General features: G+C 47.5%; 1 protein-coding gene across 1 annotated transcript; it reads left to right on the top strand.

Moving 5' to 3' along the window:
- The first annotated feature begins 1,125 nt into the window (after window positions 1–1,125).
- LOC119444497 (uncharacterized) lies at window positions 1,126–22,672 on the top strand. The gene is made up of 5 exons (XM_049664621.1): window positions 1,126–1,158; window positions 2,058–2,346; window positions 4,132–4,275; window positions 13,878–15,323; window positions 22,114–22,672. The coding sequence occupies exons 1-5, from the start codon at window positions 1,126–1,128 to the stop codon at window positions 22,305–22,307; spliced, it is 2,106 nt and encodes a 701-aa protein (XP_049520578.1). The 3' UTR covers window positions 22,308–22,672.
- The last annotated feature ends 189 nt before the right edge of the window (window positions 22,673–22,861 follow it).

The raw sequence follows: 22,861 nt of genomic DNA, 5'->3' as shown, positions 1-22,861 counted from the left end.
TATGCGCCGTCTGATTATTTGCAATGTTTATATTTATGCTCCGCACTGGCAGAGTTTTAATGTCATACAATGTTTATTTATGCTGGATGTTTCTACGAAAAGTTTAAGTAATATTTGAAAACAGCCATTCGTAAATAGGACGGTTCCGATGGAGACATTGTGTGAGCAGTGGTGACCATTGATTGGTCGCTCATTAACAAAATCAAGTAATTTACTTTTCAAGTTTTAATTTCAGCGAACGCATCGTACAAGCCATATGTCGAACTTTTGGATCGGGGAAAATGCGATTGCCTGCGGAACTGTGGCACGACAAACTACGAAAGCGCCCGAAACAGAAACTGCCAGGTTGCAGCGCGCTCGTACCACTCTGCACCCAGCGGCGAGAAACCAGCGCGCTGCGACAGCCTGGAGCACGGAGCCGTAGCGTGCTCGCTGCCCGACGCTGGGTGACGTAAACAGAAAGTCAACCCGATGGGCGAAGCTGGCCACGAGAATGGCGATGAAATAGACGAGATGTGCAGTTGTCTTACTTTTTGTGCCAGATAAGTGGTGGGTACCTGCTGGGCTACCTTCAGGAACTCTCCGTTATCGATGTGATAAGGTTACGTAAAGGTTGGATTCAAGTATAAGGTTTATGAAACGCTTTAAGGCGCTGAGAAGGTAAGGAGGGCGAAATATAAGTACACAATTGGTTTGTGATTACAGCCCTAAGAAACACTGTCTTTTGAATGTATTTTTCGCTTTCATAAGGCAGTCAGTAATAAGAACTGACTTGAAAAACGATTATGCATCTTAGAGTTTTTCAGTTCTCAGCAAGATCTGCGTAGTAACCAACGTGCGATGACTTGCTCGGCAACCAATGCAACAGTGAGAAGACGAACAAAAGTATAGCCACCACTGGGATTCGAACAAATGACCATCCGGCACAGGGCACTTGAGTGGTGGGCGCGCTGACCACGGTGGTATCGCACAGCTATGGTGAATGACAATTTGTGGGCCTTATTCCGTGCTACAGAGACAATAAGAGTGGACGTGTCTTTGAGTGTGTTTGAGGGACCAAAACAGGCAATACTGTGGCGTACGAGTATGGCTGTGAGCGTATCGAGAAGATATGTTCATTAGAAGATGGTGGTGTTGGCAAAGTCGGTAGTGCCCGCTGTGAGTTCAACTGAGCGGGGATTGTCGCTGAAGTCATCGGATCGCTTTTATCTTTCACTTATTCACGATGCATGATATTGAATGCTTTTGATGGTTTTGCGGATGAACAGTCGGAAGCAGAGTGACGACCGCCATATTCGACCTGTATACTTCAAGGTGCTATACTAGATGCGGAGGCACTACTTCGATGATGCCCTCCAGTACAGCTGCGTGATGCGTACACTTCTAAGACGCCTGACTAACACTGAATATGTCGGTCCCTGAGCGCACATGAATCTGGTTATTCCAGGCCTAGACACAGTGAACTCCCGTTCAATGCGAAATACATTTTTATAATCAGACAAATTTACACTTACGGGACTTCAGCGATTTGTAGGCTTTCATTTCTGCGAGGGTGACAGTGTTCGCGGGCAACACAACATAGCTAACGATGTCGTCACGAATAATCGCCAGAAAGACGCTGGCATAGGCAGTCGTGCCCGCTGCAGGTATCAAATTTGCTGATCAATGTTGTCGCTGTGCCGCGTTTTTCCCTCGTCGTGGGAACGCGTTGTTACGATCAGCTGTGAGCAGTATAGCGCATGGAAACATTGCTTACTCGAAGTTGGCGGCATTCTGAGCGAAAGGCTGGGACGCTGGTGTCATACGAACACTGCCATTTTACCGCTGCCGTCCCGGTCCGAGCCGTTACAGGGGTTCATAAAAATGGCTGCTGCATGAACAAGCCGGTGCATGTAACGTCGCATGCATGCCATATATAGCGGGTCAGCACTTTGATTCAAGGCGACCGCTCAGTTCTCATTTCTGTCTTCCGTGGCTCCGCATGCCTCCCCACGCTTCCATTTTCAACGCCTAACCTGAAGTCAGCGTTTGTTTTCTGTGGCTTTCATTGGTCGCAGGAGCCCCGGGATGAGCCCTTGAAGCCCGTGGCCAAGAGCGATGAGTCGGCGGAGAAAAAGGAAGAGGCAGCGGATGCTGGAAGTCCTCGGCATGCCACGCCATCTTCCGGCCCCGACGGTTGCCTAAGCTGGTTCATCGCTGCGCTCTGCTTCCTGCTAAACCTGCTCTTCTCCTCCTTGTTCCGCTGCGGCGGACTCTTCTTCACCTCGATCATGAGCACGTACGAGGCAACACGCGGCTATGCCTCCCTTCCGTTGAGCATGTACAGCGGATTCACCAACCTATCCGGTGAGACAGAGCCCTGGACGCATTATAGAGCTGCCAAGTGTAGGTTCTCTCTGATTAACACCTCTCTCTCTCTCTTTCTGTGTCTCTGTTCTTCCGTTATGTCTGTTTGCCTAGAGGGTCAAAAGTGATTTCAGGGGTCACTGTGCACTATAGCTGCAAGAAAGCGATTGTCACGGCCTAGCATAACATGCGTTTCGATTGGTTGGGTAACAAGGCTGCTGAGCGTTAGTGATGGTGGTGTAGTGTGTTGTTTTCCTCTGATACGAAGCCACGCGCATAAGACCTACGTTTAGAATAGAAAGGCACAAGGATGTGCTGGCGCTATTGCTGGCACTAAAGCTGTATTAGCCGACGTCAACTGGTGCCTATGTTCGGCCGTGCGGAGCATGCAGAAATATATGGCAGCAAACCTCCCGCACATGACGTCATCGTGATTTATATCACCCTAACATATATTGTTAAATTGTTGCAGCTAGGCAACACTCGTGAAGCCACGGCTTCTGCGCCGTTCGCAATCGGTGGTATTGTCAAGGATGGAGGTCTGTCAAAATTTCGAGGAAAAAAAATCGAAAGAAACTGTGAAAATATAAGCTTAGTGGTGCGCTTTCCAAAGTTGAATGTTGGTCTAATTCTCTAACCAGTTCAATTTGCTTTCAAAAATTTTGACAGAACAATACGCCACGCGAAATGCCTAAGCACAAACACGAAAACTGCACGTATATAAGTATGGTTGTGTGGGCTTCACTCAAAATGAATGGCCTGCACATGTGACCGTTGTTTTGTTTGCGCAAGTGGCATACACTTACGATGGATTCTACCAAGAGGTACTTGGACAAAATTCGTTTAAGAGAATAACAATAAAGGCAAACTGATGTACTGATCGAGTAAAGGCGTATTATTGAACAGTGCATCTTCAGATGTGCTACTGCCGGCGAACTCAAAAATATTAGATATAAAAATGAGGTGTCAAATAAAATTGCTTTTTTAAAGAGTGGTGATGCGAGCCAGGAATTAAATATTCCATAGCCTTACAAAACATTCCGACGGCTCTTCGCCAAGGTGTCAGCTCCAAAGGAAAGGCGGTGAAGAATTAACACATGAACTCTGCGCTTGTGTTTTGTCCCACATTCACAGCCTTCGTTCTCTGGCGCTGTTTTATGTTTTATGAACATGAACGAAATATAACCCAAGCTGCCAACCTGCCGTACACTCAGCACTACTGGAAAAATGACAACTTGTAAAAATGGGCAAGTTGGTAAACCTTATTGATGTGATTGGAGAGCAGAAACGAAGGACGAATAACAGAGGTGCTTGCATTTCATAATGTTATTCTTCCTTTGTCAGTTCCTGCGCAGTAGTCACTTCAATACGGGAAAAACGATCGATGCATCGGCTCGCCTTACCCTTACTTATTGAGCCTGCCAACAGAGTTACTTCCCCGGTGCACCAAGGCTGCACCGCTGTTGCATTCTGTACACCGCTCTCAGGGCGCTTCACGGCACCCGGTGTATACTCCCTTGCTAGCGTAAGAGGGACAGTGGTAGAATCGAAAGCTGGGCGAGTTGGTAACTGTTGGTAACTATACTGTACCGTGCACAAACGACGAGTGCAGAGGCTGGTTAAGAGGGCCTGTTTGTTAACGTGCCCCTGTCATCGCCTTCAGTGCGTACTGCAGCGTAATAAGGAGCTTCAGTGGTGGTACCGACCGCGTTGCAGGACACAGAAACCGGACGCGATAATTCGGGCGCTCGTGGCGCGCCTTCACGGCTGTCATTTGTATCGCAGGTCTCGTTGCGGGACCACTAATCCACTGGTTTGGCGTGCGCGTGGCGGCAGTGCTCGGCGGCCTACTGATGGCCACGGGCTGCATGATTTCCTACTTTGCCACCGGTGTACCCTTCCTCGTCGGTTCCCTGGGAGTCCTTGCTGGTGAGAACGCTTTCATTCGAGCACGTCAAAACAACATTTTCGCTTTGTTCAGGGGCCTTCGACGTTTTACCAATACTTACTAATGTTCGGATACATCGCTGTCACGCGCAGGTCGAGCGCTTGGTAGGAAACAGATAAAGGTCTGTTTAGACAGCAGCTTTCGTTCATAAAAATGCATATTACTATTATTGTTCTTTAGTAACATGAGCGGACTTCGCGAGGAAAGTAATTGATGAACAGTGCTCCCAGACCACTTTCTGCTGCCGCAGAAATGTAAAATAATGTAAAATAATGTACACTTGGTCATGTACAACGTGTCATGTGCAATGTACAATGTGTCATGGCTTGTGGGTTCTGTAAATAGGAGCTTGCTTTCATTTGGTTGCGCAGGCCGAGCTGGAGGCTAGCTCGTTGTCATTTTAAGCCAGTGTTAAATGCTGACTCACGAAGACGTTGACTTGCCAACTTGACCGAAAACGGCGCTACAATATTTCAGAAAGTGATGTGAACAAAGTGTTGACTCGTATCAAGTACCGTTCAGTACACGCATGTTGTCATGTTCTGGAACAACATGCATGCATGCATTCGAGTTCTGTATGGTCGTCTAACATAAAATAATTCCGTTTTGATTTTATTCCAATCTCCTGACGTAGAATATATGAACCGTCGACGCAAGCATAGGACGGTGACCCGGAGCGTTGCTTCAACAGCCCAGTCAAAAGCTCTACTCGTTTTTAGAAGCGTGCGGGCACCAGCGATTACGCTGGAAGCTTCGACGGCTCATGCATAAAAGCTGACGCGCTTGACCCGCTGATGAGATTTCGGCGATCCCCGACTGTGTTTGCCGCTATCGTTATGCTTTGAACGTCACTTGCCTTTAAACAGTTAGTTAGTCATTCACAGTTTTGCTACTCTGTTCTTGACCGTCACTACAACGTAAAAATATGAGCAGTTTAGAATAGATTTGCGTAATGGTTCCTCTAGTCGCACAAACTTGTTTGTTAGCAGAAGTACGACTTGGCTGAATTTCTAGGTCCATCTAAACAAAAAACGTTACATAGACACGAAGTGTTGCCAGAATTCTACATAAACGACTGTTGTCCTAACATATACTAAATATAATAAATATGTAATAAACCTAACATATAATAAATATTGTAGATGGGCGCCTGAGCGATTTTGAGCATTGAAGTTTCTCTAAACTGTGACAGAATCTGAGTATTGAAGTGCTCTCCCGCTGTTCCGTCGCCGACATTCGCCTGCTCTCGTTTGGCTCTAGCCGAAAATATAACGCCCACAATCAGAATGTCATGGCCCTCCAAGAACGGCTCACACTATGAAAAAATGTAGCAGATCGAATGTGTCCTGTTGGAATCTATATACAGCGAATATAACGAGGCAGAGTTCCTGCGCAACTTCTCCTCTGGTTAAAGGATGCCCCGAACGAGGAGCTCTGCAATGCACTGCATCTTTGAATGCAACCAGTGTTATCGAAGTTGAAAGAGGCGCATGGGTTGGGCCTCGTTTAAAGTCAGAGAAGCGCAGAGCAAAATAAGTTTTCAGGCAAAACTCGGGAACATGGATCAAAATATGTGGTCGGCTGAAGTGCACAAGCATGTCTGCCTAAATAGCGTGGACACAGAATAGAGAAAGGTAAAGAAATTTGGCACCAAGTGCAGGGTAATTGAAACTGTAACTAGACAACCACGATTATTCAGAAAGAAAATGAGAGAAACAGACACAGCGAATTGGATGGAAAGAATGGAAAAATAAGGACCGCGGAGATTTACACGAATGAGAAAGAAATGATAAAAGAAGAAGCTTTAAGGGAAAATCTGTAAGATAGCACGAAGGGAAGGGCTTTGCTATTTGAGGCTCGAGCTGGTTGCCTACGGAAAAAAAAACATAATGGAGCCGATATTCGCAATTAGATGAGGCATGTCCATACGGCAGCAAAAATCCGGAGACCACTCAGCACATCGTAGTGGAATGCGAAGGGATTCACCCAGCGAGATCTGTACGTAACGCACAACCTCAGAAGCGCTTGGAGACGGAAGAATTGCAAGTGTCTCAAGAGAAACAGAAGCAGTGCTACAACCTCCGTCACCATGATGTCTATTTTGCGCCCGGCACCCTAGTGTCGCTTTGGTGACCATCTCGTAAAGTTAGGCTTTGTGAAAAACTGCTCTCCTGTTACACAGAACCATATCGCGTCCTCCCGCCAAGTGGCCGATGTCACCTATGAAATCATTCTAACCAAGCCCACTACATCCTCCGTTGTGACAACCAGTGACATTGTCCACGTCGCCAGACTCAAGCGCTACAGCTGTCCACGCGTCAGAGATATAACAGCACCGGGACGGCGCTTTTGCCGCCGTGGGGTAGTATTACCATACCATCGATAGATGCTCGAGACGACCCGCCGCAAGAAAGAAATCTCTTTGGTGTGTGTCTTTCCACACGTAACAGTATCAACCGGTCAACAGTCGGGATAAGCTAGTGACGTTTAGAGTATTGGATGAAAAAAAGCAGGGGAGAGACTGATACGACCGGATCCATTAAAGCCATTGGCAATGGTACAGGGTAGATAAAGAAGATTAAAGAGATGTATACAGGTATGCTAGAAGAAAAAGAATTGATATCATACCTGAGTAAGTCAAGCAGGCTAGGTGACTATTTGTCCCCACACCGTTACAAAGGGGATATGCGTAAATCATCATCCTTATCACGTGAGGGCATTTCCTCCGGTGCCCTCACTCCCGTCTCATCGCGCCCGTCGCCCTATCCACCAGCGGCCAACGACCCGCATGCGCAGCCCGGCTTCCCCCCTTTTCCTTCCACTGCTGCGGGCGAAGTAGTGGGAGCGATCGCTCCTATACGGCGCCGCTGTCCCGCAGCCGAGCGTGAGCTATTCGCCGAGAACAAACGAGCAGCAGCCAGCAGCAGCAGGAGGCGGCAGCCACTTTCAGGAAAGTCAGGGATGGTTTGCAAAAAAAAGAGAGAGAGATAAATGAGATGCAAAAGGCAGGGAGGTTAACCAGGAGATAAAGATCCACTTTGCTACCCTACATTGGGGAAGGGGTAAGGGGAGATAGAAAGATAAAGAAAAATTCCCACACATAGAAAGAGCGGGAGATAAAAAAGAACAAAAAAGCGCTTAACCTTGCATTCGGCCGCAGAACGCTTGAAACAGCGAAGCTGGGCGATCGTAGCCTAGCATTTTCCGGAAGGGTGCACGAACTTTTCATCTTATTACTCATGATGATGATAATTTCTTTTCGCGCGTCTCGGACTTAGGCCGTCACTGCGCGTTGCAAAGCGCAGCCTGCAACACCGACACCGCGTTCCGATGCCGACACCGCTTTCCAGGAGACCGCCTCCGTTAATGCGTCTCTCTCTCGCTCTCATAGCGCGCAAAACCTCTTCACCTCGCAGAGCACGAGCGTACGGACGCGCCAGCTGTGGACGAAGACGACGACGCTCGACAATCACATGGTTCGCATAAATGCACTGTCTGCAAGCGTGGCTCTATAGCCTTGTAGCATACTGGAAACGTGTGACGCTGATTTTAGGAAAGTCGCTATGTTACAAATTGATTTAGAAAAGGCATTTGACAGAGTATGTCATGATCTCCTATTTTCAATTCTTGATTATGTAGGTGTTGGATCATTGATAACAGAGGGAGTTAAAATGGCATATAACAATTGCACAACGAACCTCATTATCAACCATGAGCTAACTGAAAGGATTGAAGTGCGTTCATCTGTGCGTCAGGGGCGCCCCCTGTCACCTCTTTTGTTCGCGTTATACCTAGAGGCTCTATGTAAAAAAATTATTGATAGTCCGGATGTGCGTGGTTTCAGCCTAGAAGGATGTGAAGTGCGTTTATTAGCTTACGCTGATGATGTCGTTGTTTTCTGCACTGATAAGGAGAGTGTTCGAACTTCTATGAAAATTATGCGTGAGTTTTGTGACATGACAGGTAGTAATATAAACCTGAATAAATGTGTTGGTTTGTGGCATGGCCAGTGGCAGACAACGCCACGTGTTTTTGAAGGTATGCAGTGGACGCTCACTAGAGCACTGCACGGGCCGATTTTTGCGTTTTTACATTGGGCGGCCCGCCCGAGCCCGATCAAAACTTTTATGGCGAGACCCGGGCCAGGCCCGGGCCCGACTCGAAACCGGCCCGAACCCGGCCCGAGACCGAAAAATACATGTTTTTCAGAGTTGAGAAGCCCGAGAATAACTCGCAGAAAGCCCGAGCCCGGCCCGGGCCCGCGTCAGAAAACCCGAGCCCGGCCCGAGCCCGGGTCAAAAAGCCCACCTGGGATTTACCTTGGTGTACCGTTAGGGACTCATCGAGACACCAAAGATTTGTGGAATGGAAAAGTGCAGGAATTGAAAGCTCAAACTGACAAGTGGGCCGGGCGTGACCTCTCAATATTTGCACGTGAAGCAATTTGCAGAATCTTCTTAGGGAGCAAGCTGTGGTATCTCATGCAAGTTCTGAGCTGTTCCCGATTCAATTTTAAGAAATTTCATAGAGCATTCGCGGTGTTTGTGTGGCAGTCAGAATATGAAAGAACAAGCAGAAACAACTTGTTTCGCAAGTTAGGTCAGGGAGGCTTGTCATTACCAAACTTATTCTTAAAGCAACTGGTTTCTAGATTCTTGTTCTTGCGAGACACGACAAATCCTTTCTTGCGAACAGTTATTCAAGTCCGATTGAGCAATGCTTTACCTAACTTTGTTGTCTCGATGAGGGAGGGTGGGTGTTACGCAAAGAGTAAATTTCTACGTGAAGTGGTCGTGGCGTTTAGATTTTTAAACCACAACTTTTTTACTGAATATTTGGCTACTGTAACACGTAAGCGTATAAGCGCTGATTTAATAGACATTATGTTCCCAGAACCATTGTATCGATTATTGTACCGTGAAGGCCAAGGAAAAGATGTGCTAAAACGTGTGAAACGAATGATGGTTCCAGGGGGAGTGAAAACGTTCTTTTTTAAACTACATACTAATACCGTGCCTGTAAAAACATGACTAGAAGAAAAAGGGCATTATTTACCATGGGGTACTAACTACTTAATTTGCAAGAAACCAGAATCTATAAAACATGTGTTTCTAGATTGTTGGAGTGCGGTCTTCTTCTGGGAGATTATGCAAAGAACTATTAAAAAAGAATTACCGTTAACACCCCATGGTATTCGATACTTAACTACTGGGCAAGGCAGTATACCTTATGACACGTTCTTTCTCCTCGGCCTTCACACCATCTGGAGAAACCGCATGGCTGTAAGGAATTGTGACATTAATCCGAGAACAGTAAACTCTTACTTTACTGAAAATGTGAGTAAACTTCGTGAAGTGTTTAAGAAATTAGGTTATGAAGATGAACTATTGTTCTTGATGGATGCTCTTGTCAAAATGAAAGTTTTGTAATCTCAACCGCAAGTGAAACATCAGCGGTGGGAAAGTGAATATTGTCAGCTGATGCAGTAGTTTGTATTATTGTTTTTGCCGAATGTCCGGAAATAAAGAAAAAAAAAGTGGCTCTGTAGCCTAGTAGTTACGACGCTCGGTTTGGGACTGGGGGTACGCGGGCTCGAATCCCGCCTCGGCAAGAAAATTTATTTTCTTGCTTGGTTAGTGTTTTGCTACGCACCACGAATTACGGCTGGCTTAAACAGCTTCGCTGTTAAAAGAAAACACAGACACAAAGAAACTCAGGAGTGTCACAGGCGTTCAAACAGGGTGCTTGACCGTACTTCAATTCAACTTCAGTAGCGCCTTCTTCGACTTTTGGTGTGAAGACCGGATCAGCCGGCAAACCAAAGAAACCTTCGCTTTAATATACAGTGTGTCGCAACTATGAAGCACCAAGATTTTAAAATATTCAAATGCCGCGTAGCTGCACAGAACCAAGGTAATGTTGTTTGCCGTCGCTTGTGGATTCTCATATTATGTTTTAATTCCGCTTAATAAGTGGGAAAGAAGCCCACGAATAAACGCAAAGTGCCTCGTGCGGCCAGTCGCGCGGCAATTTTGCCTGTATTCGTGGGCTTCTTTAACGCCCAGAAACACACTTTTATGTAGCACGTATTGAGCACCAGAAAGCTGTATTGGGAGCTTTGCATGTTGCTCTACGATTGTCTCATTGGGATTTTTCATCTAAGTAAACTATTTAAGAAGTTGATTCATTAATTAAGAATAATTATGTAATTATTAGAGCAGCCGCCGCAGACAGACATCCGCTCATGCAGCGCTTTGTTTTGACGCGCTCGCCGCATGCCTTATCGATAGCATCATCGGTGAACAGGGCCGTTATTTTGTAGCGATGCCTTATGAATTATTCTATACTAGTCTTATCATCCACTGCTCACGGCCGGCTGATCCCCTTGGTAATGCCAGCGGACCGTCGCTCTGACCACTGACAAAGCGCGATTAGCGCGAAAAGGCATTAGCACCGGGAAGGCATCGCTACAAAATACCGGCTCAGACGACGCGCGCTACTCTGATGCTATCTCGGAGCGATAGTCGCCGCAGAAAGCCCCGTACACACTAGCGTTAAATGCATGCGGCGCGCCGCCAGCTTTAAAACGCAGCTGCGGCAGAACGGCCACACCAACTGGCGGCGAGCCGCAGCTGCAGTCACGTGAAACCATGAAAATCTGGCCTCCTCTCTGTAGGTGCGAGATGTCGCGTGCTTTTTCCTTCGTCTGCTGACAGGTCGGCAATGTGTTTGCGTTCTTCGTCATTCGTTGTTACGCGAGTCATGTCTTAGAAGATGAGTTACACGTCGTTGCCACTAATCATGTTGGTGTGCTCCCTTCTGTTGCGGCGTCGCCGCGTTCCGAACTCAAGGAGAATGAGGTACTGGCTATCGCCTCCGCGGCCTTTTATTCAGGGTGTCTTTTATCGTACAGAATTAATTCAATTAGTAAGTACAAGTAATTTCCTCTATGTTGTCCTTGGTGTATTTGTTTGTTGGCTTCTTATGATATGAATAATATTAATCGGGCCCCTCGGTTCCCTTTCTTCTCGTTCATTAGATAACGAGGGCTCGAATCCGGCAACATTGATGCCTTCAGGTAGCATATGTGGGTTTATTGACCAGTTGTCATCACCCCAAAAAAGATCACGTGCTCGTGAAGCCTGCGGCAGAAAGAATGTTCCACATCCGCCACCATGGTTTGTGAGTGGTGGCGCTTGCTAACACTCCCAGGGTTGGTTCTAGTTGTAAAACATAAATACCCCAGAAAGTGGACGGGAAAACGGCTCCGTGGTAGCTCAATGGTAAGAGCATCGCACGCGTAATGCGAAGGCGTGGGTTCGTTCCCCACCTGCGGACAGTTGTTTCTTAATCCATTTTTATTCCCATTAATTTATCATTTCTTTATTTCAATTAGTAAGTACAAGTAATTCCCCCTATGTTGTCCTTGGTGTAATTGTGTGTTGGCTTCTTATGATAGAATAGAATAAGGCACACTGTCTCCAAAAACCTTTCCATCAGGACAACCCGGTTTCTGACTCAATATTGTAAAAAAGCACCAACAAACCATGACAATCGCAACAAGCGCGAACAAGAGCTGACGCGAGGAGACGATAGTACGAAACGAGCGGTCTTGCTGAGACCAGGGGCGCTATAACCTAAAATGATTCCAAACTGTTTTGATTGCAATTTCTGCAATCCGCCTCCACGATTGGTCATAACATTTTTGGGCCACTCCCAACTTCACCTGTCTGTCACGCGACGTCACGAAAACCGCGATAGCTCCCCATCTGGTATAACGTGTACACATTGATTATGCATGATTAAACCGCACAAAAGAAAAATAATCATTCCTGATTCGACGCCTTTTCACCATTAGCCCTCTGCTGTTGGTCCAATGTTTTCTGGCTACGCCCAATTCGCCTGTCTGTCACGCGACCTCACAAAACCGCGAAAACTCACCACGTCAAAGTGACGTGTACGCGAAAAAAATGCATCAATATGCCGAACAAAACTGAAACTTTTTCTGAATAGCCACAGACTTCCCCGTTCCTAACGGAATAAAAGATGGCTGCCCGCCGATCGCCCAGGCCCTCGTTACTCGCACCTGCCGGTGAGCATGTATTTATTTGCGCATGATAAACCATTTTGCGTGGCAGTAAAACGTTATCGAGCCCTTTCACCATGCATACGACAACGCTCTGCCAACTCTTCCTTGATGAGGATCCGTTTTTGCGGCATTCTTCTCCTTCCGTTGTACACTGCCGCGATTTTCGACCAGCCACCGCAAGCTAAGTTAGGCGAAGCGGACCAATCGGAGAAGCCGGCTCCACCCTCTTCATGCGGTTATCTATTTTCACTGTGCTGGCTCGGCCCGATCGAAACCCTCTCCACTAGAACCTGCTCCTCGCCTCTTGTCAGCCAATTAGACAAGAAAAACCGCTGAATGTAGACAATGCTATTGGTTTTGAAAGCGAAGAAAGGTGACCTCCTATAAACGAGGAGAGTGTTTGATTAGGTTGTTCAGACAACTCTCCGGGTCACCACCCGATGCTTGCGTCGGTTATTACGTAAATTTGACGTCAGGAATTTGGAATCAAAACAGTTTGGAATCATTTTACGTTATAGCGCCTCAGATAGGAGTAGGCATCGAGCGGTCGGGTGGGTTCGTATGACCCAGCTTCCCGCGCGCACGTCACTGAAGGGGCCGCTATGATTGGCCTCCGCCGTTCGCTGCTCGCGTCTTTCATCTCCCGTAAGGCGTTCGCTCTTTGATCTTTCGCTGTGCGTGCTTTCGCTCTTTCATTTTTTCCTGCGTTTTTCGACGAAGGAGCGGGCGTCTAATAGCTGTGTTCTAAACTTATCTGAGTATCTCCAAGCGACGTAAACAACATTACCTTGGTTCTGTCCTGCTACGTGGCATTTGCATATTTTTAAATGTTTGTGCATGATAGTTGGGACACGCTGTATATTACATCCGTGCCATAAAGACTCAGGACACACGAAACCAGCTTGGCACGCCCTACTCACACAGGCTGATCAAATGCTTAAATTATCTGATGCTAACATGGGATAAACACCGAAGCGGCTGCCATCAATGACGTGGCTGATTCAAACGCTGGTCCACATCGAGGTATCAAGTATGTATACGCATTTGGAATAACACTGCAGTGGATTCATGGTCACGTGCTCTAAATTATTCTCGTATTTGAAAAAAAATGGTACACATTATTTCCTACCTTGAAAGAGAAGCACAAGATGGCAAAAAAATGACGACCTAACTTACGTCAGTTGCGAAATTTTGAGGGTATGCCGGACTAGACGTACAGTGCAGCAACATGATGCAGACGAAGCAGAGCTCAGAGTGCTGCTCCTGACCGTTTCCTGTTTCTGCGCTATGCGTCTAATGATGAATCACCAAATCCACCTATTCACTGTATAAGGAAAATGTCTTGCGAAATATTTGCCTGACTGTGTAGAATGTGTTCGCTTGACGGAACCACACTATCAAGCGACAGGAGCTTGCGACACGAGTGTGCTTCCTGTGGCAATCTACAGCTTCTATTTGACAAAGGTATGCTTGTTTTATGCATCTCCTGTTTAGGCTCCGGTCATGGAATACTCTTCAGTTGCGTCATCGTGGCCATCAACGAGTACTTCGACAAACGCCGGGGTGTAGCCTTGGGCATCAACCTGACTGGTGCAACGGCAGCGTCATTTGTCTTCGCAAGTATTTTCGACCTGCTCCTGGCGGAGTATGGCTTGCACAGAACTCTGGCTATTACAGGAGCCCTGCTACTCAACATTTCGGTGCTAGGCTTCCTTTTCCGGAAACCGCCATGGCAGGAATCACCGATTGAGACAAGCGAGGCAGTTGAAAAGTGTGCGCAGAAATTTACCGTTGAACAGATCACATGTTCTGTCAAGAACCTCCACGCTGACGATGGAAGGCCGTCCACAGTGGCCGCCCGTCACACTATCTCATTCAACCGCAGAGGAACACACGTGACCGTACCGAACGAAGAGGCAATAATTCAGAATAGACTTACCTTAAATAGTCAGCCAGAAGGTTTACCTAAGGAAAACCCCATGGTCGAAGGCGGCCTACATGGCACAACTGCCGAAGATGAAATAAACTTGGCGTGGTCGAGGAGAGGGACGCTTTTGAGCGTTGCTGGGTCTTTGATTGACGAGGAGAAAACATTGTCTTCTTCGAGGCGAGGAACAGTTATAAGCCTAACACAAAAGGGTTCTACCATCGGCGAGCTGGACCTTAGAAAAATCGCCCTTCTTCAAGAGGCGGTAGAACGCTTGACTACTGTGAACGCACCTCCAGCAGTCTGCGAGGAAAACTCAGCATTCCTCGGAAGCGCGGAGACCACAGAAGAGAGATCGAGGGTTGGAAGCGAGCTGAGTTTTGTGGGACGCTATGATGGTGCCAGTAGTCACGCCGTCGCTTCAAGGCGGAGCACGGTCACTAGCCTGGCATCTCGATGCCAGATAGAACTGCCCTGCAAGACGGACCAGCCTATCCGCATACTCATCCAAGAAGAGCAAGACCGCTCATCGGATTCGGCTCTCAATAGCGCCAAAGAAGTCCTGCGACTACCACGCTTCTACTGCCACATGTTGAGCTATTTCTCCTACGTCTTCTTCCTGGACACATTCCTCGCCGTCGCAGTGGACTATGCTGTCGACGTCGGTATTGACAGTGCGAGTGCCGTGTTCGTGCTCACTTTCTTTTCGGTGACGGACACCGTCGGCCGGCTATTGGTTCCCTTGCTCACGGACTATAAGCTTGTGTCGCCGCTTACCCTCATGTGCCTATCGTACCTAGCGATGGCTGTCATAGCGCACTCAATGCCGTACGCGCAGAACCTCGTCCCATTCTGGGCATGCATGATTACGCTGGGATTGCCCGTCGGCTACATACTGGTGGCTGTCTCCGAATCGATTGCCGTGGAAGTTGGCCTTCGCAACTTGCCCATCGCTTATGGCTTTGTGGCTGGGTTGACTGCTGTCGGAGCCTTCTTGAGGCCAGTGATCATAGGTGAGTCTTTGACAAAAAAGAATTACTGTCATGAAACGCATGATTCCCGTGCGTGTGCTTACAGCGAATGATCAGTAAACTTTCGCTTCAACAGGCGTTTTTACCTTAAAATAGTCAGTGAGAGAGATGAGTGTCAGTACGAAGTAACTGAAGGGGCCATGACTCGGTCCTCCACCGATTCTCAGTTTACCTTGGTAACTGAGACTTGACGGGCCAATAAGGTAATCCAGTACACAAGAAACTGGGCTTTCAGAGCACAAATTATCTCGAAATTTCAATTTCAAATGACTGCCTCTAACCCTATACTAGCGACAGCGACTGCTGTTTTGGCATGTACTGCGTGCCATCAGGAAGTGTGAGTCATCACGGTATCGACTGATTTGAAATATTCCAAAACCACATGAGGCGTCCTGCTCCGTACTTGCTGGAACCAAATTGCAGAGCAAGGACTTCGCCATTGCGTTGTGCCCTGAATTCTTTCACTCGCGCGATAAAAGCTGGATAAACCAGAAAACGCCTGCAGAAATTGTCTCGGTCTGCCCGGCGAGGCGCACATGCGAAAGCAAAGCAACGCATGGCGACAACGACGTATTTCCGGTTTTCGCAATCAATTGCGGTGCTTGCATGCACCGGAAGCGGCGTTAGAGATCGGCTTATGTTACACCGAGAGAGCTGTAGCTAAGTGTGCTATTCCTCTATTCACCGGTTAGTGTGACAGTTTGCTGTATGGTTGAACCACGATATAAACAAATTCAAGTACAAATTTTCTATTTCTCTGAATGTGCTCACATACTACCAGCTTGCTCTGGCACGTGCATGGTTTACCATGACGTTTGTACTTCAAGCTCCAAAATCTGGTGTCCTGGCCTGCCGGACACCAACGGACTGCCGCTTTAGGCCTGTAAGACTTCTCACACAATACCCTAATATTAACTCCTGTGCCTATATGCCATACGCGTTTTCAGATATGAAGAAGCTCAGGTGTAGAAAGACGGCGTATGTGGCTAATATTATCGGCACTCCTTGGTTCCGGGGAGTGACTCTCCTGCGTCATGAGAAAAGGAACTAAATGATAGTACAACGGGTAATTATGTTCAGGTAATCTGACTTGAAAATGACGCTGTTTGGAACAATAATATAACACAAAACAGCCGTGGTACCGTTCTGCAGCTGCCGCTAGAATTGAAGCACACGAAAAAAAATAATTTCTATTTTTGCTAGAATACTTGTTGTTAGCACTGTTGTCTTCCCATGCGGTTTTTTCTAGCGGAGATCACGAATAATACTTTGTGCTACGTCTAGCTGAAAATGTTTTATCAGTAACAAACAGTTGATGAGTGCTTAATACCTAACGTTTTTTGCGCAGCGTGATTCAGAAAAAGTTGACCAGTTTGTCCACACTGTAACTAAGCAAAAATGACTTTTAGGCTATGTGTTCTTGTCATGGCTATCCTCATGATAATTTAAAGGACACGCGCCTATTGTCCATCTAATTAATTATTAGTGGCTAAATAACTCAAAAGTGTCAAAGTGAAATTGTACAGCAGCATAAAAAACTCCCTATACAGCTTTCTGTTGTTCCATACATGCTACATAAATATGTTTTTTCAAGCGTGAAAGAAGCCAGCGAATACCGCAATGTTCCTCGAGCGGCCAGTCGCGCGGCAATTTTGCGTGTAGTTGTGGGCTTTTTTCAAGCTCGACAAAACTCTTTTATGTAGCACGTATATTCAGCAACAGAAAGCTGTATCGGGAGTTTTGCATGGTGCTTTACAATTTTCTCATTCACACTTTCAGCTAATTTTAAAATTGAAGAAGTTGAATAATTAATTAAGAAGGATTATGTAATTAGGCAGAATGCGAAAAATAATCTCGGTATCTCCAAGCGATGACAAAGAACATTACCTTGGTTCTGGCCAGCTACGTGGCATTTGCATATTTTGAAGTTAGGCAAAATTTACGTGGCACACCCTGTATACATAGAATTATTATAGCCAACTCTAGAGGAAAAGCTCCCCTTAACGCTCATGCCTTGAAATCGGTCATCGCAAGGACACCGTCATGTTACTCCCCTATGCAGGCGCGCAGGCGCAGATGACGAATTGCGATTGCGACGAGACGCACAATCAACGCGATCCCGAGCCTCCCTCAGTATGATGGCGCCATCTAGTTCAGGCAGCTGCAAACGCATGTTTAAAGTGATCCCAAGTTTTGCATACAAATTTTATATATAGCCACCCTATCTATCTGAAAAATGTGCGAAATCAACTTTAGACGTTGTAAATGCTTGTTATTATGATATTATTTTGAATATTGCTAGTGCTACAAAAATTTGTCGTAGCAACATGGCGGTGCCATTGCGGTCATAGAGTTAGTATACTCTCTAGAGGAAAAGCTGGGCGAAAAAAGCGGGAACCGCAAAGGCGCCGCCATGTTGCTACGACTCATTTTTGAAGCACTAAATATAATTAAAATATTATGCAAAAGAAAACACTTGCACGTAACACGTAGTCACAGACAACGCTGTGCCTACAAGTTCATTCCGTGTATTTTTCAGAAATATTGGATGGTCTATATAGAAATTTTTGATGTAAACTTGACGGCGTCTAAAAGGCTGCGTTTGCAGGCGCCTTAACTAGATGGCGCTACCATACTGACGGATGCTCGGGATCGCGTTGATTGCGCGCCTCATCTGAATCACATCTCCTCGTCTGCGCCTGCGCGCCTGCACAGGGTAGCAACATGGCAGTGCCCTTGCGGTTCCCGATTGCAAAACATTAGCGGTTACATCAACCCTAGGATTGCGGTGGCAACATTTTCGGCAAGCTGTTCCTCTAGAGTGTGGATACTAACTCTCTCGTTCTCTCTCTTGCTGTATATATATATATATATATATATATATATATATATATATATATAGAAACCCAACAGCTGCGATCGGTGGACAGCTGCGGTCGGTGTACCAACCTTTTGGGCAGTTCCAGCTTTCTAAATACGCTTGGCCCATTTCGAAATCCCGTTACTTTATATATATATATATATATATATATATATATATATACATTACAATGCAATACATATATAGCTAGTTGAAACACAAGTCCTGTTTATATTGCTAACGTCGCATCAAAGTGGCAACTTATTGTTACGCGTGTATAAAACACCCGTCTTCAGTGCCGCTTGATATTATAAAAAAGTTGTGCTTCGACAGTTTATCACCTCTTAAGTGTATTCGATGTCAGAATGCTCGCTTACGTTTATACAGTAACGGTTGTTTATAAACCCTGACATAATATTATCGATACGTGTTTCAAAGTATCATGCTATTTCTATTTCCTTGGGAATGGTTGCTGCTGAGATCTCGCAACATTTTCACTGTTCTTGCGCACGAACTGGGATTGCTGAGAAGGTAGCTATACACTTAGAACCTAATCAGTGTTGCAAAACGTGAAGTGGCTTGCTTAGGATGCCTTTCCAGATTAGACTTTCTGGTTGTGTCAGCCCAGTTTTATCAAATAAGAATGGTACAAAGTAACTAACAAGCAAAAATACGATAACAAGAGTAGACAAGTAATGCAATAGTTCATGGCTTACTGACCTCTCCAGAAGGATGGCAATAGATCATCGCTTCTGTTGCCCGCTTTTTATCGGCCAGAACTGCTCGCGCACACACTGCGTGCTGCTCGAGCGACTATCGCTGGAACACACTCGAATTGTGGAGTGGACGCATGCTGATAAGTGCAATGCAGAACAATATCAGCCTGTAAGTTGCTGCCACGTGTCCAGATAAATGCCGATCCCGCGGTTTCTTTCGTGTTTATTGTGATCAGGACTTGTAATAAAGCGTAATGTTTTGGTATGTATTGTTATTTTTATCGCTCGTTTATTTTGATAGTGTTCTTTCTGTAACCTCTTTTCATTCATTATCTTTTTTTCGTTAGCTAAGTCTTAAGATAACCCGCTCATAGACTGGCCAAACATCCCGCCTTTCATAGGAAATAAAGTCAAGTGGGCGTAGTGCAGATTCTTCTTCAAGCTGCTGTCGAGTGTGAGCGGACGTTCTCAAACGGATTGCTATTGCTATGACGGAATAGCGTAACTTCAATAAATATGCGAGATTGATATTGCTGACTACCGAAGTTCCCGCGAGTCGTCACACAAGTCCCATACCGTGTATTACGGAACCCACACCGTATGGAATCGCCGCTATGCGAATCGTTGTGAAACACCTTCGAGCCGTCACACATGCCTCAAGTGGCATTTATTACTACATGGGCACTTGAGGCTCGTTTGCGTCGCCGCCGCCGTGCTGTCTCGGCATCGACGGTGCAAACCTGTAGGGTTAGGAGGTCTCTAGAGGCGCCAGAGAAGCTCTTCGCTGTTTGCCTGCGAAAAGAACAAAGCCAACAACAAACAACATCAAAGCCAACACAGCACCCTCATGCTTCGCTGAAGTGGCAGTGCAGCGGAGCCAGGGGGGCACCGTTCTGCCTTCCGCTGTTCGCAGGAATGTTGTACGCCCAAACACTGGCGTTTTCACTGTGTAGGTACATGCACACTACACTGCGGTGCGTGCAGTGGACTGAGCAGAACAGAAAGTACAATTCCAGCGAGAAACGCTTAAGGTTTTCCTTCTCGTGCAACATTGCGGAGCGACGCCTGCAACGCCGGTGGTGGCGCTTCTCATCACGCCATCTTTGTGAGACGGCTTATGGGTGCGCTGTTTCTGCTACGCAGAAGCAGTTGTCCCCACATGCTTTACTGCACCAGCATACCTCCCCTGCGTATTCAAAAACAGCGTATGAGGAGGTTCGGCGCAGCGCCAAACCTTGCCTTCGCATTCGGTGCTAAGCGGCCCAATTTTGCTTTCAGTTAGTCTCGGTGCCAGTTTTAATAGATGTGCGCGACTCTCACACGTCCCTTGATCTTGTTTTCCCCGCATGGTTCCCGTCTCCTGTAATCCGGCTTCGCTGCGTGTATTTACGGCGGCGGCGGCGGTCGGTGTGGTGGCGGCGTATTATCAGAGATGGCGTGATGTTGCGCTGATCAACGCCACCTAACGGCGAGAGAGCGGGCTCTTCCTCTTTGGCGTGGGGTTGCCGGGCAAGCCGGGCCTTTCGCGTGTGCGCCGACCCGCTTTGCGGGGCCGTCCCGGGAAGGCCTCGAAGCGGGGCACCGGAATGGAAGAACACGATCATCGTTCGAACGCGCCACCATTGGCGTGACCGTACAAGCGAACGACCAGGCGTTGGTTTCCAGCATGCATGGAGCGAACATATTCGCTTGCTATCCGGTCGCGGTGAGTCGGACCTCCTCGATTTGTCGCGCTCTCATCGGCGTAGTAATTCGGCTAGCAGGCATTAGTGTATGAAAGATGCAATAAATGCCCATTTAATTGTTTGCACTACTCTGTTGTCGTGCTATTGTCCCACTAACACCTGTGAGACCCCACAGCCTTTCATGGTGTTTTCTATTTCCTTTTTAACAATTCACTTGTCCTTTATTTATCGAGTCTCGTACGTTTGGACTGTAGTACGTTTTAACCTTTTTGGAATGTTTCAGTCACGTTTTACGGCCCGCTACGCTCAGCCGCTGAGGGGGAGCACTTGCGGCCTCCGCTTAGCCGTAACCGGGCTAGCGGAGCGCTAACCGCTAAGGCAGCGTACAAGCTGCCTTAGAGGAGCGTCGCCGCTGTCTTCCGATTGCGTTTTCGATCCAATACGGCTGCCTTCAGTGCGACCATGCCTTCGACTACTTTGAGCACAGCTTGGTTTTCTACTACACAGCGCGCACCTAGAAACCAGTTTCGCATAGACGAGGGCCCACCTCTGGTGCGAGATGTTGTGATGCTAACCCATTGGAACACCCGAAGCGCGGGATGAATCCTTGCAGAATGTGATGCGCACATTGTGGCTTCGCTTGCCGTGCGAGTGCGAATCAGTGCAACCAAATGTCACCCCTAGAACGAAAAAAAAAGAAAAATGTGGGCAGCTTGCACTAGTGGTACAAGGCTGGAGTAAACAGCGGAGCTGGTGATCGACCTAACTTCTTCCAGGTTTTGCTAGGCTTGGCTAAGTTTTGCTAGGAAATGAAGAGTGCTGCTTGGCACGGCATTACGAATCGGCTCGCCTCGGACGTGCAGATTCTCGCTTGGCCGCGCGACGGGCTTCAGATGAGCGGCTTCTTCTTCGGGTGTCCGGATCTGCCGCCGGGTTCTGCCGCCGTCGTGCTTTATCTCCCCGGTGACGTGACGGCCAAGCTGACCTCCACACTTGCCGGGGAGTGGCTGGTCGAGACCTGCCGAGCCACCGCCAGCGCCGCCGGCTGCAGTCACGGACACCGCGTGTGTTCGGCGCGAACGCGGGAACACGGGGAAATGCGGACGACATCGGCAGCAGCTGTGCGCGTTGCCCCGTTGGTGATGCCACATTTTCTTTCTCTCTCTTTCTCTCTCCCCAGCATAGCACGCGCCACGCGCATGCTCTCCTTCGCTCTCCTTAACGTCCCATGTCAAGGGAACATGTGCACGGCACGGAGAGGATGCAAAGCATACGCCGCTCCGCGATGTAGTTACTAGACCACGCGCAGTGTCGCCTTCGCTAGGCGAGTTTTTTGTTAACGCGTTACGGACTGACGGTCGGCTTAAACAGCTCCGCCGTTAAAAACAAGCAAAGGAAACGCAGAACATTTCTTTGGAACGTGCCGCCACGGGCAATGGACTTGCGCTTGGCAATTGGATGCGGTGTTGCTTACATGTTCTCACTGCCACGTTTTCTTTCATTGCGCTCAGGTTTCTTCCGAGACAGCTACGGATCGTATGACGGCCTTTTCCGAACGATGGGATCGATGGTGCTGTGCTCTTTCCTGCTCACTGCTGGACTCTGGGTCCTGGATCGGCGGAGGACATCGCTTCCAGCCACCAGCAAAGCTGACGACATCGTCACTGATGTTGGCTCCTCTGCACCTGCCGACGACCATTCGTAACGAGGGAACCCTAATTGCGCATGAATAACGACGATTGTGCACGGGGCATAATGCCTTGCGAAATACAAGCGTATTCGAGCGCGGCAGACAGGGGCTACAAAATGGGGTGTACGCGGGGGCAGTGGGTGGAAACGACCCCACCGGCACCATTGAAATGAGGCGGAAAACAACTCATCCCTATGCCCACCATGCTCTGAGTGAAGAACCCCTTCTTCTAATATAGCAAATTATAACAAGACTGATCTTCACATTAACAAAAAAAGTATTTGTAGCCGAAATAAATGCCAGCTCATAGTACCTCCCCCCCCCCCCCCCCCCGCTACTTAAGATACACATCAGGACCGCTGGCTGCTGACCGTTTTTAGCACAAGATGCCTATCACTGGTCACATGAGTGTTTTGCCACTCGCTCCATCTGGCCGAAAGAAGTAAGGCGGATAATCGGTGACCGTTTAACAGGCGGAATGTTCCAAGTTATCGAAGCATGCTTCCTTATTTATGACTCGCTTTGTGCGGCCTTGTCCCAGCTATATATATAATATTGCCAAAGGGGAT

Source organism: Dermacentor silvarum, chromosome 3 (assembly GCF_013339745.2).
Source record: "Dermacentor silvarum isolate Dsil-2018 chromosome 3, BIME_Dsil_1.4, whole genome shotgun sequence".
In the NCBI taxonomy this organism is placed as follows: Eukaryota; Metazoa; Arthropoda; class Arachnida; order Ixodida; family Ixodidae; genus Dermacentor; species Dermacentor silvarum.
Note: the sequence above shows the minus strand (reverse complement) of the source record. Positions and strands in the feature narration are given on the sequence as shown.

What these genes read in the sequence shown, in the direction of transcription:
- LOC119444497 (XM_049664621.1), top strand. Translation starts at nt 1,126, where the DNA reads ATGGTGGTGTTGGCAAAGTCGGTAGTGCCCGCT. An exon ending in TTCCCTGGGAGTCCTTGCTG is followed by an intron (nt 4,276 to 13,877) that starts GTGAGAACGCTT and finishes TCTCCTGTTTAG; the next exon opens with GCTCCGGTCATGGAATACTC. An exon ending in CTTGAGGCCAGTGATCATAG is followed by an intron (nt 15,324 to 22,113) that starts GTGAGTCTTTGA and finishes CATTGCGCTCAG; the next exon opens with GTTTCTTCCGAGACAGCTAC.